General features: G+C 36.8%; 1 protein-coding gene across 1 annotated transcript in view; it reads right to left on the bottom strand.

Moving 5' to 3' along the window:
* LOC121408461 (dynein heavy chain 10, axonemal-like) overlaps window positions 1–18,924 on the bottom strand; it is a 59,213-nt gene that overhangs the window by 11,332 nt on the left and 28,957 nt on the right. Inside the window, exons 35-56 of the mRNA XM_041599938.1 lie at window positions 18,362–18,553; window positions 17,658–17,776; window positions 17,014–17,308; window positions 15,910–16,167; window positions 15,244–15,510; window positions 14,654–14,869; window positions 11,799–12,086; window positions 10,807–10,998; window positions 10,335–10,541; window positions 9,738–9,902; window positions 9,248–9,377; window positions 8,525–8,716; window positions 7,709–7,797; window positions 7,146–7,388; window positions 6,223–6,420; window positions 5,188–5,421; window positions 4,413–4,510; window positions 3,738–3,903; window positions 3,124–3,276; window positions 2,179–2,396; window positions 1,498–1,719; window positions 566–713 (exon numbers count right to left, since the gene is read on the bottom strand). Of these exons, the coding sequence (XP_041455872.1) occupies window positions 566–713; window positions 1,498–1,719; window positions 2,179–2,396; window positions 3,124–3,276; window positions 3,738–3,903; window positions 4,413–4,510; window positions 5,188–5,421; window positions 6,223–6,420; window positions 7,146–7,388; window positions 7,709–7,797; window positions 8,525–8,716; window positions 9,248–9,377; window positions 9,738–9,902; window positions 10,335–10,541; window positions 10,807–10,998; window positions 11,799–12,086; window positions 14,654–14,869; window positions 15,244–15,510; window positions 15,910–16,167; window positions 17,014–17,308; window positions 17,658–17,776; window positions 18,362–18,553 (4,290 nt within the window). The remainder of the gene's footprint in view (window positions 1–565; window positions 714–1,497; window positions 1,720–2,178; window positions 2,397–3,123; window positions 3,277–3,737; window positions 3,904–4,412; window positions 4,511–5,187; window positions 5,422–6,222; window positions 6,421–7,145; window positions 7,389–7,708; window positions 7,798–8,524; window positions 8,717–9,247; window positions 9,378–9,737; window positions 9,903–10,334; window positions 10,542–10,806; window positions 10,999–11,798; window positions 12,087–14,653; window positions 14,870–15,243; window positions 15,511–15,909; window positions 16,168–17,013; window positions 17,309–17,657; window positions 17,777–18,361; window positions 18,554–18,924) is intronic.

Genomic DNA, 18,924 nt, shown 5'->3' with positions numbered 1-18,924 from the left:
ACGATTGGGACAAGGAAAGAGGTCTTCATGTAAACATACCTATTCTTTTAAATGAGATAACTATTCAAGGTTACCCAAAATTGGAGTCATTATAGACATTCTAGCACCCAAATAATAACAATTAAAAAAAAGAATCAAAGATTTGACATGCGAAAGAACAAATGACCAGGTGGGTGTTTCATAAAGCTGTTCGTAAGATACAAATGACTTTACGCATGACTGGTGACCCTTTCTTGTGCTATGTGATATCCCTATATAATTGATTGATGACCTAAGAACATGTTCCAGTCATGCGTAAAGTTGTGCGTAACTTTACGAAAAGCTTTGTGAAACACACACTAGATATTATATTAAAGGAAATATGAGGAAAGTCTTAAATGCTGGAAGTGTGACCCTCTCCCTATTTATTCCCCTAATTTTTCATTTATTTTTAATTACCTTTTGGTGGGGAGGGGGTGTATCATCTGCCCCTCCAACCCAAAGACAATATTTTTAAAATGTTTAGGACAATGGGGTCATTAGAAGACTATTGAATGAATATATAAGATATGTCTGGTTAAGATACCTTGAGATTATTGGGTTCCTCTTTCTTCTTGATCCAGTTAAGAGCTTGCTGTTGAGGATCAATACACAGAGGGAAACGACTGGCTCTTGTAGTCAGGATACCATTCTGAATAGACAACTCATCAGGAGGTAAACCTTCTGATCCCCATCTAAAGAGAGAAACAACAAAATGACAGGTATAATGGAGAATTTCTTTAAGGTATCTTGGTGGGTCGTGTGGTCCAGTGGTTAGAGCATTGGACTCATAATAGCAAGGTTGTAAATTTGAATCCCAACTCTGCCATTGTCTCAACTTTAATGAAAAGGCCCAAGAGAAATATCTGTCTTCTATAAAGTCAGCCACTGTGACTGATTAACCAAGACGTAAAATGTTTCCTAGGTAACTGGTTATATACCAGCTTGGCGTTTACACGCAAAAATTCTGTCCTGCCGAGTTCCTACGGGAGTTATCATAAACAGAAGCAGAAACAGAAAACAGAAATCTTGATTTATTGAGTACATTACATAAGGGCATCAGAGCAATAAAAACCTTCAGCGCAACAATCTTATTTCTTTTGATTTACAACTGACATGAATCACTCTTGACCATAATAAATTACTATCAATTCACAATAACAAAGCAATTTAATGATAACATTAATGCTTAATAGATTATGAAAGGATAAATTTTATGGGGTATTTATCTGCTTCACCATCAAAATCATTCATCACTTTAAACATCACTATGAATAACATTATTGTAATATATAAACACCACAAACACTAGAACGCTCTTTATCACCACTATCATCATCATCATCATCATCACCATCATCATCATCATCGTCATCATCATCTTCGTCGTCACCATCACCATCATCAACTTCAAGAATTAAGTCCAATGGTATGGACTCATACTGGACTGGACTCGTATCAAGGCAAACCAAGCCTTACTTGCTGATCTCGACATCATCGGTCAGGAGGTTCTCCACCTTGAACGGGTCACTGATGGGGATCTCCCTCTCCTTGATATCCTCCTGCCAATCATTGTATACCATCTTATCACGGAAGTCCCACGTGAACGCGCCAACGTAGCTCAGGAAGGCCGAGGACACCAAGCAGTCACCCAGGAGACGGATGCGACGCTGGCGCAACTCCTCCAGATCCTTTGTCCATCTGCAATAAACAGGGATGAAACCACACTGTCATAAATGAAAAACTATCTTCAAGAAGCTTCCAACATCACTTCACTCTTTAAAGATCCCATTACAACTTACCCAGTTCAGATGTAACCAAGTGAAATAAATAGCCCATAAGAGTAATACCCTCACCCCATCATAAATCCTTCCTAATACAACCTTTTATGTAATATTTTCCCCCTTTTTATTTAATTTTGATTAACATACTGTTGTATGACATATGAACCCATTTCTTATTCTCAAGAGGGTTCAACCTATCCCCAAATCATTATACATCAAGTAAATGTTTCAAAGCACCAATATTCATGATATTTATGATTTCAGATTCTGAAGTCTACCGCCAAGTATTACTATATTTATTCATTTCTCAGAGGTAACACAGGAAAGATGATAATCCTATTCCAGAAATGGAGGCGAGAATTCTAAAAAAGCCCACCTGACATTTTCCGAGCCCAGACCAGAGATGAGTTTATCAGCAGCAATGAGACGTCTCTCCATGATCTCTGCTTCTTCCTGGAGGGTCTTCTTCTCCGACATGGCATTCTCGTACTTCTGACCGAGATCCTTAAGTTCCTGCTCCAGGGAGTTCACCTCGGCATTGATTCGATCCAGGTCTCTCTTAGCCTGGAAGAATGTCTTCTCCAGTTTGGCCACCTAGAAAGAGAAATACAGAGAAATGGTAAAATCAATGTTTCCTTTGAAAGTTAAATGTACTGAGTAACGTAGTTTGAGGGAGAGTTCATGAAAGGACTTTTCGGATGATTTAGCTAACAAACTGTGTTTGTATCAGACAGTTACCATGGGATCCGTGCTTCTTTGCCAATCAGGATCAAGGAAAGTAGTCAGACCTAATAACTTGTCAGACAAATATGATGATGAAATACTCCCCCGGATTAAAAACCAAAACCACATGTTCAATTTTTTTTATATGCAAAGATTGTGACTATCCTCTAAGCTGGACCTCCATTTAACATCCTATCTGAGGGATGAAGGATTTTTTCCTCTGTAACACAGTGTTGTCTCTGAAATAGGCTTCTGTCATATGCCTGGGATGGACTTGGACCCACTATCTTTGGTTCAACACGCTGATTGCCTATGATTTTGAGTGATTTTCAATTCTCGTGTGTTCTCATGGAATTTTTTGCTGTCTACGAAACCCCTGCCAACATAAGTAGCACATCTAATTTGTCTGAAGGAAAGCAGCTATAGACAATCTACTTTGATCGATGAACAGGCTTAGTCCTACAGCATCGTTGGAGTAAACTAAACTAAAGTAAACTGACTCTTAAATTAAAGCTTGCTGGGATTAAAGAGGGCGCTTTCCTGCAATTAACCCTAAGTCTCTTGCAAAGCCCCACAAGTCTAAAAACAAGCTTCTTACCTTTTCTCTTTTGGGTTTGATTTCTCTTGCTACAGAGCAATAACCAAGAACAGCAGTGACGAACTTGAAGAGACCTGCACCGGCAAAGGAGATAGTCTTCATGTCTTCATATGTGGTGTCAAGATCCTTTAAGAAATTCCTAACAGTCTTCACCTGTGAGGAAAAATAACATGAACATGATGATGAATATATGATCCACACAAGAAATATTGTCGAACACGATGATAAGAGTACAAATACTTAATCATATCATAATAATCGTCATCTAATTCTGATCATCATCATTATAATCATTACAACTATAACTACTGCCATCATCATAAAACCATCTTTATCATCTTGATTATGATAATAAAGATAATTATAATATGCAGCATTTATATAGCACTTAATACAAATTTGAGCATTTCAAGCAATCATCATCATCATCAATGCAATATTTTTATCATCATTAATGTTAGCATTTACATGTGGCAGTAACTTAATATTTAACTGCAATATACAACAAAAAAAATACTATCACTGCCATTGTCACTGCCAATACCATCGCTGCCACAACCAGCATCATGATTGTCAACCCTTAATCACATGTAAAAGAAGAGAAATGACCCTACCTGTGTCTGTGAGATACCATCAACATCTAACTCCTGAAGTGACTTGAGGAAGTTCCCCTCAGCCATCATCCCCTTGGCTGACTTCCATGAGACTTCACGGATTCCACGGAGCACCACGATACACTCACACACCATCTGTACAGCTTTTGGAGGTTTAGCAAAGGCCCTGTTGGATAAGCAAGAGGAAAAAATATCAATACAAACAATACAATAAAAATATTGGTGCTCCTGGATAAATTCAGGACCCTGTAGCATAAAAGTTTGCGATTAATTGCAAAATTACAATGGCAAATCAAAATCATTGTTGCATAAGCACACTGTTCCTTTAACCAATCAGAATTATTGTTCAATATTTGAATTTGATTGCTAACCCTTGCATAATGGATTGAGGGCTCTGCAACACAATAGAAACTATCAAAAACATAACATTTCTTAATCATAATTAAAAAGCATGCATGCACATCTTGTTCAAAATAACCAATATCATCAGACTGTCTTCTTGAATTTGTGATTACTTGCTGATATTTGCGTACCAGAGGATTGTTTTAGGTTGATTGGGTTCCAATTTTACCCCAAATACTGCAAAAAATATTTTAAAAATTCTCTTTTTCTCCATTACACTATTTATTACATTTTCATTGCTATAAACTTTGCTACGGAAATGAGATGACTAACCTGATCTCAGTAACGGATGATTTATCGAGATCCGACAGTGCTTCTCTTGCAGCCTCCAGCGCTGGCATGGCTTCAGCCAAAGCCTCTTCAGCTTCAGCCTGTAGATGAGATTAAAACAACATGATTGATTCATGGGAAATTCCTTAAAGCATGTATATCAAGACCTTCCATAAATAATTTGTCTTTGCTTTCTAGTTCAACAAAATTGGTCAGAAATAGAAAAGGTTTGATTATGTTATGGAACTGCCCTTTACGAATCAATATCTTTCAATTCTAGATTCATGAAAAAATTCTTCTGCATCAAGCATTTGTGATTGAAAGCATTTATTTTAGATTGTTAATATAGGGCAGGTTAACATTTCAAAGTGATCTCTTTTGGATTTTATTCATCTAAACATGAGGACACTACAGCTCTGAATTAAATCATTTGAACAGGATAAGTATAGTAATTATGGCATTGAAATGAGTGATATCTTATTTTGTTTTTGTTAATTAAGAAATTTGAAATAATAAAAATATTCATAAATTGGACTTTGGCACATAACACACAGATGTAGGTGGCATTTTCCAATTTCAACTGGGGAGAGTTTCGTAGATGATATAATCAACAATTTTTTCACTGAATAATTTCTTCTGACCCAATCAGATGCAAGGATTTTAGTAGCTTATAACAGTTTCACTGAAAATTTGTTTAATGAAACCTTCTCCTGGATGATAATTACATGTAGTAAGTTATTCTGTATGCCAACCAAAAAAAAAAAAAGTGTGTATTTACCTTTTCCACTTTGATAACAACACTCTGCTCCTCAATATCCTTTCCCTTTGCCACAGCGAATGTCTTCTTTTCAGTGGCTTGAGCAGTACGGGTTGTGATTTCCTCCAGGAGAATCTCACAAGCATCATTCTTTTCCTTCAAGACTACTTTCTGAACAGCCAGCTTCTCATTGAGTTCGTTCAGCTGGACGCTGGCTTCTACAAGCTTGGCCATACCACCCTCAAGACGCTTACACTGCAGGAGAAAAGATTCAAGGTTAGGGTGTTAAAAGTTCATGGAAATAACCTATACTAAATAGGGTGATTAGATGTTTGGCGTTGGACACCGGTGTTGCTGTTTTGAGTATTGACACCAGCCACAACACCCAACCTGAAATGAGGCTGGTGTCAAAGCAATGTTAATGCTGGTTGCAAAAAAATAACCATAGCTCTTAACACCAACTGATGTTTTATTATAAATAACGTGATGAAGCACATTACAAATTTGGTATTGAATGCAAGGTGTTGGGACAACTTTTCAAATCCTCCACAACACCCGATTTAAAATGGAGCTGGCATAGGGATGATCATACTCAGTTAACAATGATGTAATTGGTATAGTTTATCAACACCTATAGTTGATGTAAATGCAGGGGTCAAAAGCTTAATTGTTGCTCTCCGCACCAACTGATATTGATTTGATACAACAAATTGAATTACATTATTCCATGAATGAACAATTGTGAGCTTTGTATCAAGTTCATTCTCCTCAATGAAAACATCCATCTTTGTCATAAGGCCCTACATATTGGGAGGGTATTAATTGCCTGCTCATTTAAGGTAATTTCCAAACTATCCAACAACACTTTTGTCTTTGTTTATTGTTATTACACGACAGCAAGAGACATAATATCTTACACTGTCATTAAAAAGTTAAAGAAATTAATAACTTGACCAACTTAAGACATATCAAAAAAATACGAAAGAATCTTGTAATGGAAGTTTTAACATCATTCTAGCACTCATCCACTAATACTCAAACAAATCAATATATTACCTGAGAAAGGATATATTCATCTTTCTCATCAAGCAGCTTGAGGTATGTATTGATGAAGTCAAGGTAGTTCTTGGGTGTCACGTAGTTGTTCCTACGCAGCTTTAGTGCAAACTGTGTGCTGTAGTCGCTGACAGACTGGTGTACAAACACAACGTGGTCTACTACACTGGTACGCTTGTCATCTGGAATGCTCTTAACCTGTACAAGAGATATAAGAAGATTGGTAAGTGATCATCCACAAATAAGTTTGTGTTGCAATAAATTCATGTTTCGATCCAAATCAAGCATAGGTTGTAAAATTAAGCACAAGTTCTTTGATTTTTCTTCATTTGCTAATCAACCTTCTGGCAATGCCAAACTATACTTGAATTTGAGACTTATGTGTTATATGCTTAATCCACGATTAAATATAAGTTTCTTGCAACACCCCATTAACCTAAAAAGGAATAATTTTTATTAACAACATACTGAAGTATCAACTATGGTCCAAAAGTACCATCCCCAAAAATCTGAAAAAAATGTCCTCCCTGAGACAAACTGTTAAAAGCATCACTATTGGATTACAGATATGACATTCGTGAAATTTGGAAGGTTGTTTTCTTTTTCTTTTTATTCTGATATCCACTTTTGTTGTTTTGCATTTTTTCATTCAATTAGGTTACATTAAAGTTTAATTCAATTTAAATGTCACTGTCCTATATTACAGTGTTGTGAAGTCTTTGTATAAGGAAAAACAAATCTCTCTTTGTTTTCACCCCAATCACCTCCAGTTTATTTGAAACCAAGAAGCATTTGCTTTCTGACATGATAAAATGGACTCCACTAACCTCAAATTAACATAAATGAATTTAAAATGCTTCATAGCTAAATAATAATGTAATATCCTCATAAGGTTCTATCTTCTATTCTTCCTAATCACTCACATCTTCATGTCCAAGGAAAACAGTGGCTACCGCTTCCAAGGCCTGCTTGGGCCATGCCATGAACCAATCAATGCTGCAGTTATTGACCAGACCAGGGAAGTTCCTACAGCGGGTGCGCAGGGTGTCCCCTACAGGAGACATGGCTAGGACCACATGAAGGTTGTTGATGCTCTTGGTGATGAAGTACTGCCAGATGGCTTCCCTGATGGGCGGTACACCCTGCTTAGTCGCTTCATCTCGCATCTAAGGAAATTATAAAAAAAAACAGTAATCTTGAGGAAGTGCCATAACAGATTTTCACAGGACAATGACCATAAATTGAATGGAAAAATGTGAACTCTAAAAATTTCAAAATGATGTTTGAGTGAATTTTTATGTTCATCATGCATAATCCAAATAACATCTTTCATGGTAAGTATATTTATTCTTATTTACATTATTCTGACACCTCTATAACTGATACTTTTATTGCTTTAATGTAAAAAAAAGCAACTTGTACAGTATACATCACAGGTACAACAGAAAGGTTAGATTGCTGATTTATGTAAAGATGACTGACATACCTGTCCAACTATGGCCTCTTTTTCATCATCAGCAAACAGAGCTGGTACCATGCCGGATGTCAACATGTTGTTAATAAGCTCCAGGAAACCTAAATGTCAAAATATGAAATAACAATTAATTCATTCTTAAAGCAATTAAAAACAATAGAATAAGAATATAAAAATGAAAATCATACATCAAAATCATACATAAGCTCAAGGAAACCTAAATGTCAAAATATGAAATAACAATTAATTCATTCTTAAAGCAATTAAAAACAATAGAATAAGAATATAAAAATGAAAATCATACTTTTCCAAGTAGATGACACAAGATTTCCAATATGTGGAGTTAAAAATTTGATGTGAGAAAGGTATTCCGATTTTATATAGAATGAGGTATTTAAAACTTTTCAGAAATATCATTTCCCAAGTCATCAGATTTTTGCTTGCCTGCACACGCATGAATGCACGTTCTGCACTCCCTAGGGAGCATTCTTTAGCAAGACCTTGGAAATCTGTCACTAGTCATTCTACATCAACTGTTGTTTAACAACTGTAAGAACAATACCAAAATGTGAATTTGAATCCTTGAAAAAAGAATGTTTGGCTCCGTCCAGAGGGACTTTCACACTTGACCTCTTGATTACAAAGCAAGAAAGCAAGAGATAATTTTGTTTCCATGTACGAAGAAAAATAATGATTAAAAAATGCATGCATAATCTCTTATGCTAACAGTCAGTATCTCTGATTCATCAATCAATCCTTCAACATTTTATAAACTAATGGTGTAAGGAGAATAGGTATTTGTGAAGGGGGGGGTCATCATAAACCTACCTTCTTGTGCGACATGGGCATCGGTGAAGAGGAATGAGACCTTCTTATTCTCAATGCCAAGTTTGTTGTAGAGTATCTTGAGATCTTCCCTGAAGTTGCTCTCATCGTAGCCCCTGCTCAGTGTGATCTCAAAGACTTCACAGCCGGCGGTGAAGGATGCCAGTCTGGTCAAACTCTGTTTACCACTCCCACCTATAGGTGAAACCACAAATACCATCAATAAGTATGTATATGACTCAACCAAATAGCAAAAATCACTGGGGTATCAAACATCTCACATCTCAAAATTAAATGAGTTTGATGAGAAATCAGAAAAAGCTTGATTATAGAGTTATGACATACATGTAAGTAGCAACCTTCATTTGCCTAGAAAAAGTTCCACATACATGTAGGAATTAGGGGATTGGTTTTCAGACAATAAGAAGTTGCCACCATTGTCATATTTTGACACAGTTAATTCTGAGTTTAACAATTCAAGATACAAAATTTTAACACCCAGTAAATATAAATGAGCTGCAAGTTCTTTTTTTTTCATTTGTGATTCAGTGTATCTCATATATGAGCAATCAGATGCATTCTATTTGGTCTCAATATTTGAAAGAGACATGGGAATTAAAAAAAAAAGAACAAGGAGAGAAATATAAAGGGGGGCCAGGGGAGGGAGGAGAGAAGGTGGCTAAGAATGAGTCTAAGACAAGAAGCAAAATGCAGAGTATTGCTTACCGACACCAACAAGAAGAGCATGACCTTGATCCATCCTGATGACCCTATGAACCCGGGTCAAATGGTCAAGGGCATCGTCAAAGAGAACCAGATTCATTGGGGTATTACTGTCATTGTACTCTTCAAGAATCTACAGCAAAATATAAAAAACAAAAATTCATTCAATAAGATACCATACCGTAGAGCTCCTTAAGCTTGATTTCTCTTCATTACAATTCCAATCGACACAGGTCGATATACAAATTTAGAAACTATGTAACAAAATCCTAATCATATGTAACTATGACAAACCAAACAGTACATTGTTATCAAATGTTGCTGAAAGCAGACAAAAAATTTATTCATATAGAGGAGATTTATTATTGTGGCACTTACTATCAGAGACAACGAAGTGCTCAAGCATTCCACAATAAATCATACACAAAGTGATGAAAATAGGTAAAGAAATTGGCAGTTAAATAAAAGAGAGTAAAATTTCCTAGAAGTCTACCTCTTGAAAGAGTGCCTTAGCTGCATCGTAATCTTGTATGTCCTCGTAGAGTCTGGCTTCACCACCGTCGAGCGCAGTGCGATAGTCGCCATACAGGAGTGGCTCACGCATGGCGTTCTCAGTATGTTCACGGAAATGCTCGTCAAGAATATTCTTGATCATACCCTATCAGAAAACACAATAAAACACAGATAAATCAGAAGGAAAAGAATTTACCACTTACAAATAAGAACTGTTCGATAGGAACTAGTAATACATCACAATGCTCATAAAAACATCATCTTTGTGATTTCTACAACTCTGGCTGTCAAAACCTTGACTACGACATGATATACAATATCCATTGAAGCTCCCAAGATAACAACCCTGCTTTCATATGAATATTAAAAGCAACGATAGAAATATTATTTTCCTTTCACTGTTGTCTTTTGACCGATGTAGATAAAAGTGAAAAAAAAAATTAATAATTTGTATTTTTTAAACAATCATCATTATTCACTTTAGATACGGTAGGTGAACAGATGATGTGTTTCTTATTGAGGAAGGGAAACTATTCCAGAGATTGGGTGAAGCTCTGACAAATAAAATGTTGAGTACCTGCACTAGGTCTTTGTCATGCTGGTTGATCAGACGATCGTAGAACACCCGGAGGCATTCATTACGCCACACACGGATGAAACTCTTTGCATCTGAGAAACGATCAGGGGTGGTCAGTAGCATTCCCTGACTGACGCGAGACAGATCACGAAGGTTAAAGATGTAATGGAACTTGGATGGGGTAGGAGGCAGATCCACAACAATCACCTAATGTGAAAAGAAGATTTAAAAAAAGATACACAATTAATTTAATTTATTCATCCAAGCCATCTTATGAGACTAACTTTGTGATGCTTGGATACATGATTCTGAAGAATTTAACATTTTGCACTTTCACTTTCAACAAATATTCCTCAAAAATGTACAATACCAATACAAATAATTAACAAATTTAATGTTTCATGACTTTAGAATTATTTCAACTATCCCCTCTGATGTTAAGAGCTAACACAAGACAATGTTGATTACATACCTTGTAGAGGTCAAGGGTCGCCTGAGTGATCTTGGGGGCAAGTTTCTGGATGCTTTCATCAAAAGGTTGGAGATGGCCGGCTAAGATGGATGAATAGATGTGATTCAGGGTTTCCTCCGAAGGGAAGGTAATGTTGAAAGAGCAGAAGAGAGAGATGAAACGAGGATCGACCTCGTTCCTTCCTCCACCAGCCTGGTGGGTAGGAAAGAGTTACGATTATGATTAATAATATTAATAATGGAGTCAGATTGCAGCTAGATAACAGAAAATAAAACAGTCATAAACAATGGCAACAAGTCTTACAAGGAACATAGGGTAGTTCAGGTCCGATTAATATTATGTTCTATATTATATACTGCTTATCACATCAAAACTATGTCTCAATGCACTTTACAGATATATCATTAACAGAAAACCTAGACAATAAAAGATATAACAAACTTTCCCCCCACCATTTCATTACACAAAAATGAATACAATTCAAAACAGGTAGGAAAAGATGTCTATTTTAGACCATAGGACTAACTATTCAAAATGTACTACAGGTATACAGACTAGAAACCTAGATACAAGCAACTTACCGATAGAAATTAATCATTGTAAATGGTAACTACGAATTTAAAAAATATTTAAAGAATGGATAATCTAGCTAACAATGAGGATCTGACTGCATAAAACATGGTATTAATAAAAATACATTTTGATAAGTTGTTGTATCTCTTCCCTCAATACTTTTCATCCAGTTGATTGAGAAAGAAGCAGCATAAACACTGTATAGAGCAAATCAAACTTTTTCTATCATTTCTAACAGGATCATTTCAATTTCATTCAGCGCCAACTTCCTTCATCTGTACAAAGTGCTCCAGAGACTGCCAGTCCAGGGAAGGACTCTACAGCCACTCGATAAAGTGCAACTCCATCACCTACTAGCACCACATCATCATCTCTCAAGACAAAAGGATGCAGACAACGATTATTCAAATCATTCTTACCTTTCCCATAGAAGCCAAGAAACCGATATCCCTGATGTACTTCAGAATGAGATCCTTTCCTCTGTCGTACATACCCCCTTTCTCCAGGAGCAGTTTGAGGAGCGCGATGGGCTGTTGGGTACCGTACTCGTCCACCTGTGGCATGTTCATGTCATCCATGAAAACCAGGAGACGGCGGCCCGGTGGCGGTCCGTACGTGTCCTTGGTACGCTTCTCAACGTTGGCTTCCAGGTTGCGTTGGACGTCCATGGAGGTGGTCCGAGACGAGAAGTTGATGGACAGGATCAACTGTATAACAGAGGCGTGTGCAGAGCATTAACAATCATGATTCATGGATATTCAACTGAAGAGTCATACATTTATTACTCAGTATTACAGTCTGATGGAGGAAGGCAAATTTGAATGTATGAATTAACAAGAAAACAAAATATGATGTTAAAGTTGCTTAATGTTCAGACAGTTTCTCTGGCAACAAGTGTGACTTTGGGTTTATATTCACATCATCTTCAAGTTCTAATTTCCATTTTATCTACTAAATAGTAAGCACTTTTAAACATAAAACTTGATTTCTAAACAGTTCTTCAAACCATATAGACTAAATGATGTTAGTCCAAGTGGATATTAGACAAAATGCATATATAACCTAACTGGAAATCCTACAAAATGGTGAATGGGCTAAAATGCTAATCAGAACAAATGATTTGGAAGAAAATCTGGTTGTGGATGTGTTTACCTATTACACATTATTACATCAACCCTTTTTATCACCCATATCATATTTGAATATTCTTTCTTAGAATATGAATCTGTCATGATTGTAATATTTTGTTGTTAGTCTTTTCATATCAATTTAAAATGCATTAAATGGGGGATTTGTATGATTAGAAATTGAATGGGAGATTCAGTTTTTTATGTTGATAGAATGGGAAGGTATTGATGAAAATGGAAATAGTTGTTATCACTGATTTGATTTTGCTAGTATCTTAGCAGCTGTCAAAAGGTTGAGATACATAATATGACCCTAACAGCAATATGCGTTTGAATATAAGACGAATTCACTTAAGGTGTACTAGTACACAGGCTTCAAGATACAAGGACTAAATCTAAACTACTTCTATAAGTAACAAGTACAAAGGCAAGACACTCTAGCTACAGGATCTATAAATAAATGAATAACCTGACAAAATAAGATACTGAAAATGCACTAATCAGCTAAAAACATATTTAAGTATCCTGCTAGAAGTGTGAAATTAATTGCAAAGAACATTATCTGGTACATTATCAATGGTTTAGAAACAAGAATAACTAAAAATAATTTGGTTATGTGATACTCACAAAGTGGATACCAGAATGTTGATAAGTACACTTTTGAGAAGTATGTATTTTGACAAGTAACTTTTAATTTGAATGATCTATAATGACATTGATCCTACAAATTTATTTCAGGGTGAATAGTGGTACTCTCTTATCTCAGCAAGTATATTTATCAAGGTAAGTACAATATAAGAATTATTACTACCCCATATTATTTTGTCCTACCAGAAACAAAAAGATTTAAAGTTCATCAACAACTAAAACAAAAGTGTGAGCATATCATCTCAAGTCCGGGGGGGGGGGGTTCTCTCTTTTTCTTTTTTTTACAAAGTTTTTCTTACAATTATGTGTATCTATGACTTAATAAACGACTGGAACATCTCCTGGCATGCTATATCAGACTCTCAAACATTTTAATTCCCATCAGCTAAACTTGAAATATGAGCTGAAGATCTAACTTGTTCTTAAGCCTTTCAATAAAAAGTCAACAAAATTGATCACTATTATAAGAAATTCAGCCCAACTTTGTTAAAACACAGCGGAAAAGTCTGGGTGTATCACAATTAACACAGGTACATGTTCCAGTCAATAAAGACACTCAAGTCATGCATAGCTTACAAACTGCAAATATGACACAGGCCACAGTAATAATTAAAAAAAATCTATGTGCAATCAATTTTCATATCCAAGGTGGATACCTGAGCTATACAAATATCCTATATTATTATTATTGTCTATTGTGATATATGTTCAGTATATAACACAATACCACAGTAAATACAAATACATATATTCTATTATCTACACTGTGCATACATAGAATAATATGTTGATATACAATATGACTGATAATATATTGAATATGGTCATGGATACAATGCCATTCAATTGAGCAGTGCAGATACTGTTGCTAGCATTGTTTTACTCACTGTCTTCAATTTAAGACGACCATAACTCTCATTTTCTGGCTCTTTCTACAAGAAACCAACATTATTCAAAATAAACAGGGAAAAAAAGCCAAGAATGATTAGTAGAAATATAAACATCATAGAAAGTGAAATGAGTAGGGTGGGTACAGTGCATACCAAATAAAAGTTAGAATTGTAAAATAAGATAATGCTATAATTTCAATATTTACACAGCCCAAATATACTTTTAGTATTAATACGCCAGCTCTCTCCCAAAGGAAATACATGACATAGGTCACAGACATGATGAATATCCCTGACAAAATGCCTACGGCAAAGTTTGTCAGCATCGCTAAGTAACAAATGCAAAGTAGTTTGAGTTGCATGATTTGCATCAAAGTAACTCAAACTAACCCAACCACATGTTGGTTCCCGAATATTACTTTGATTGGTGGGGCTACAAAGGGGAACAAAATAATCTACACCAAATACTTGTGAAGAGAACACATGGGATTCAATCTTTATTTTAATAGGATGAATAAAATATTATAGCTACGGAAAAAGACCTCTGCCAAGGTTTTAATATATGTCACTTACAAAAACCATGAAGAGTGAAAAGTCATTGGGACTTACATGGCTGTCTTGATCAAGATTCCTGAGGAAGTCTTGGATGGTGGCTGTTTTGGAAGTACCAGTGTCTCCAACAAACAGGACCGGTTGCTTGACAGACAGCATCTGCTCCAACACCCAGGTGTTACGTACAGTGTCCACAGTCGGTACAAGAATCTCGTTGAAACGCTTCTCTGGGTCGTGGACGTACTTGGGTACAACCTTGGACCAGGCAATCCACTGAAAGAAGGACGATGAAGGAAAATCTTCTCAAATACAATAAAAGTAAAGAACATGATAGGTTAAAAGGTGACGTCACATGACATAGGTGCAAGGATCTTGTTAAAATGCTTCTTCTTTTCATGAACGTACTTAAGAATTAGTCTAGACCACCAGGGCTGCTTGTAAGTTAAGAGAGACTTTAAGAACGACTGGTGAACCTTTCTCACAAGCTTTACCATCGCCAATTCAATATATCATTTACCACAAGAAAGGATCACCAGTCGTTCTTAAAGTCGCTCTTAACTTACAAACAGCTTTATGAAACACCCATCAGATCCTTTGAAATGGGAAAGACAAGATGGACACTGTGAACCACTAGGTTATTTACTGACCTTATTCTTTTGCTTATCAAAGAAGTATTGATAGACCGTATCCAGCACACCGGGTAACTCCCCAGGTCCAGCATCCACGCTCTCATCAGAGACAGTTGGCATAGAAGCAACATTCTTGATGTAGCTATCAAACTTGATACGTCCATCCTCAAGGAGTGCTGCACCAAGGGACCAGTACAACGCCTCCAGGAAGTAACACTCCAGGACATCGGATTCACCAAGTTCCTTGACCAGGAGGGCATCAAGCATTCGGCTCAGTTGGTTCACCTAAGTTGATCAAACGATGAGAGGAGACATGCATGCAAAATTCAGATGCTTTCAAAAAAAAAGTTTTGAAAATCGTTACCAATAGAAGGTACATTGTAGGGCATACAAAAGCTAACTTTTTTAAAGATATTTGCTCCAAAATTTGTGGTTCAGTCCAGTAAATCTACACATGAAATCTATGTTCAGAGACCCCAAAATAAAATCAAACAAGAAAGTAAGAAAGCTATATAGCTTTTAACCGGCTGATTAACTAGTGATAAAATTGTAGGCTCCACAGAACAAAGATTTGTTAGGAACAATCTCAATCAACATTGGAAATGTCACTATGAGTTCCTATGGCTTGTTATAGCTCATTTATAAAAAGTTCAACTATGAAACAACCCAATCTTAAATACTCACCAAGTTGAGGGCAGTGAGGGGGACTATCATCTTGAGCTTCTCCCCTTGTTTGCCATCGGTGATACCTTCCAGGATCATGTCCAGACACCCAGGGACATACTTCTCAAACAGCCTGGTCAGGTCCTGCTGCTCTGCCTTGTTAGTACGGGCATTGACCCAGCGCTGCCAGAAGGGAAGATAGCCAAGGTTCTTGGGATCCACAAACACCATACCACAGCGGGAGACGGTAGCGGGGGAGGCGTACTGGAGGTCAGAAACCTGCAGCAAGGATATCAGATGGTGAATGGTTGGTTATTCATCCCGTCTGAAGCAGCTTCAATATTACAATTTCTTGATGAATCTGATAACTGGTTCAATTTAATAATAATAATAATAGCCAATTTTTATAGAGCGCTTTTCCCAGAATGGCTCAAAGCGCGTTACAGCATATTATTACCCCAGTCATTGGATTCATTTCAATCCCGCACGAAAAGTGCACAATTTCCACTCCCTGGGGAGCATTCCTTGCATTCATCGCAGCCTCATTATGGCGCTGGCAAAATCAAACATACAATATCTTTCGCATCCTACTGGGTACCCATTTAGCATGTGGGTCGAGAGTGGCAAAGTGTGGATTAACGCCTTGCCAAAGGACGCTAGACCGCAGTGGGATTCGAACACACGACCCTGTTTACAAGGCGAGAGTCTGAACCACTACACCACGGCTCTTCCACTGAATTTGAATTCAGTTTTAAATCATCCGATACATTATTTCCGCTCTCTATCAACATTACAAATTTGATATTCCTTTTGTAGATAAATTGTCCTTGGCAAAAATTGTTTTGAAATAACTGTAGTTCTTTCAGTCAACACAAAACATGTGACAATACCAATCGATACAATTTAATGAAGAGGAAAACAAAATGAGGTTGTTCACATAGCCTTGAATATACCACAATACTTATGTCCTAAAGTCAAGAGTAGCAGGACGGAAGGAGGAACACACATTCAACTAGGAAAAGATGCCAAGAAATAGAGTGAACAGAAAGAACCTCCCAAAGTACACAAGAATGGCCAAAGATATACAGTTAACTGGAAGAGGATACTTGGAAAGCCTAAACTGACCTCAAAGAGCAAAGCACAATGCTTCTGAAGGCGGATTCTCTCTCCGTTGGCAAGTGTCAGGAGCCTGTTGTCGTCCATCACAGAGTTCATGTTCTCCACCCAAAGAGCATCTACGTCACCATCAAAGAGGATATACTTGCGCTCGTTCTTGTCCGTGGGTCTGTTGATCTCACGGAAGATGTTGGAGAGGAGACCGTCGGTCCAGTCACGGGTGACCGGGTCCAGGATACCATAGAGTTCTATCACACTCATGGCCTTGGGGTTCATCACGTACAGTTTGGTGTGGATTCCTAGCCTGATATAAAAATACAACAAAATAAATTTTAATAAAACAGACACAAAACAAATTCACACATTTACTTTTTCAATGCCACATGAAACACAAGGTTGTCTCAAAATGTTCATAGATTACAGATAATTTAATCAGGTCATACAATTCTTAATATTTTCCAAAGTGTTCTTTTTTCCCTGCCTCATTATACCATTCTGACTTAAGAAAGGCATAATTACACGATGACACACAGACAAATCATTATGATGCTGAAAATGGCGCAAATCACAAATGGAATTCACTGCTTGAAACATCGCACCACCAACCCTCATCTATTTGCCAGAGAAACACCAATAAAGTACAAATCACTTACTTGGTCTGAGACTGACAGAGGGTGTTGATGACCACAGTCTTGCCTCCTCCTGTAGGCCCAACCACCATAGTGGTATGACGGGTCAGCATGGTCTCGTACATCTGGACTACCTTGTCAACCTGCAACACAAAGATCACAGTAAATTATTACTTGGTCATGACCGATCAATTTTGCTTTCTATAACTGGGCTCTAACCCCAAAATTGCTATCAAGTTGAAATAGCAAATCAAACACATAAATACATGCATGTATTTTTTTATCATACATATTATCATTCAATCAGAATCTGTGTTTGATATTTGCAACGGATTACTAGCCTTTGTGTAGCAGAGCCATGGACTGCCGCATCAACCTAGAACAAGACTTTCAGTAAAATCTATCAACAATATAAAAACTTGCAAAATGATGGCCATTTGAATAAGAGGTCCCAATTTGAGTGCAAGCATTAATTGATTAAGCACTAAAAAACATTTAAGAATTGAATTGTTCAAAATCATGGCCACACTTTCTATTGATTTTGTAAGTTGATTAATCTCATTAGATAATAATCAACTCTAAATGTCAAGCAAATGATAACATGGGGTATTACTTATATCCAGGCTATTCCCAATATTTCAGTAAGGCACACATCGTGTAAATGCTTTACTACCTTCAATTCATAGAATGATACAAATAAATATACGCAAGTTATCTGTATTGCATACCTGGTGATCAAGCAGGATGTAGTTGTTCTCCTCAAGGACCTGTTCCACTGCATCATTGAAGTTAGGATACCTGACCCGAGGACAGTCTAGACCGGGGAAGAGATCAGAGATGAGACCCAAGAACAGAGGAACATCCTCAAAGACAAACTTGGGAAGGTTCATGTCACGGAGGGCTCTCATCAACACAACATCCTGATGGGAGGAATGAGAGAAGGTATGGTTAGAGAACTAGACATCCTCGGGTGTTCAAATTTCTTGGACACTTTCATTCCAAGGTACGTCCTTCACTTGCCATTTGGCATTTTTTTTCATCTTTTTTTTTTTAGACATCTAACGATTATTGAAACATGCACTGAAATACAGCAATGGGTTGCATGCAAAGTTACTTTCCATCAATTCTTTATCCATTACCCCAGTACTCACACATTTCTGGATGTACTACCGCTACCTTATACAAAGAATCATTAAGACATTTTTTGAATTTCTTTCATAGGAAGACTTTATCCAAAACATGAAAATAATTCATTCATTTGACAGAAATATGAAGCAAACATGTTTAAACA

This window comes from Lytechinus variegatus, chromosome 2, assembly GCF_018143015.1.
Source record: "Lytechinus variegatus isolate NC3 chromosome 2, Lvar_3.0, whole genome shotgun sequence".
Lineage (NCBI taxonomy): Eukaryota > Metazoa > Echinodermata > Echinoidea > Temnopleuroida > Toxopneustidae > Lytechinus > Lytechinus variegatus.
This window is presented reverse-complemented; position numbering and strand designations above follow the sequence as displayed.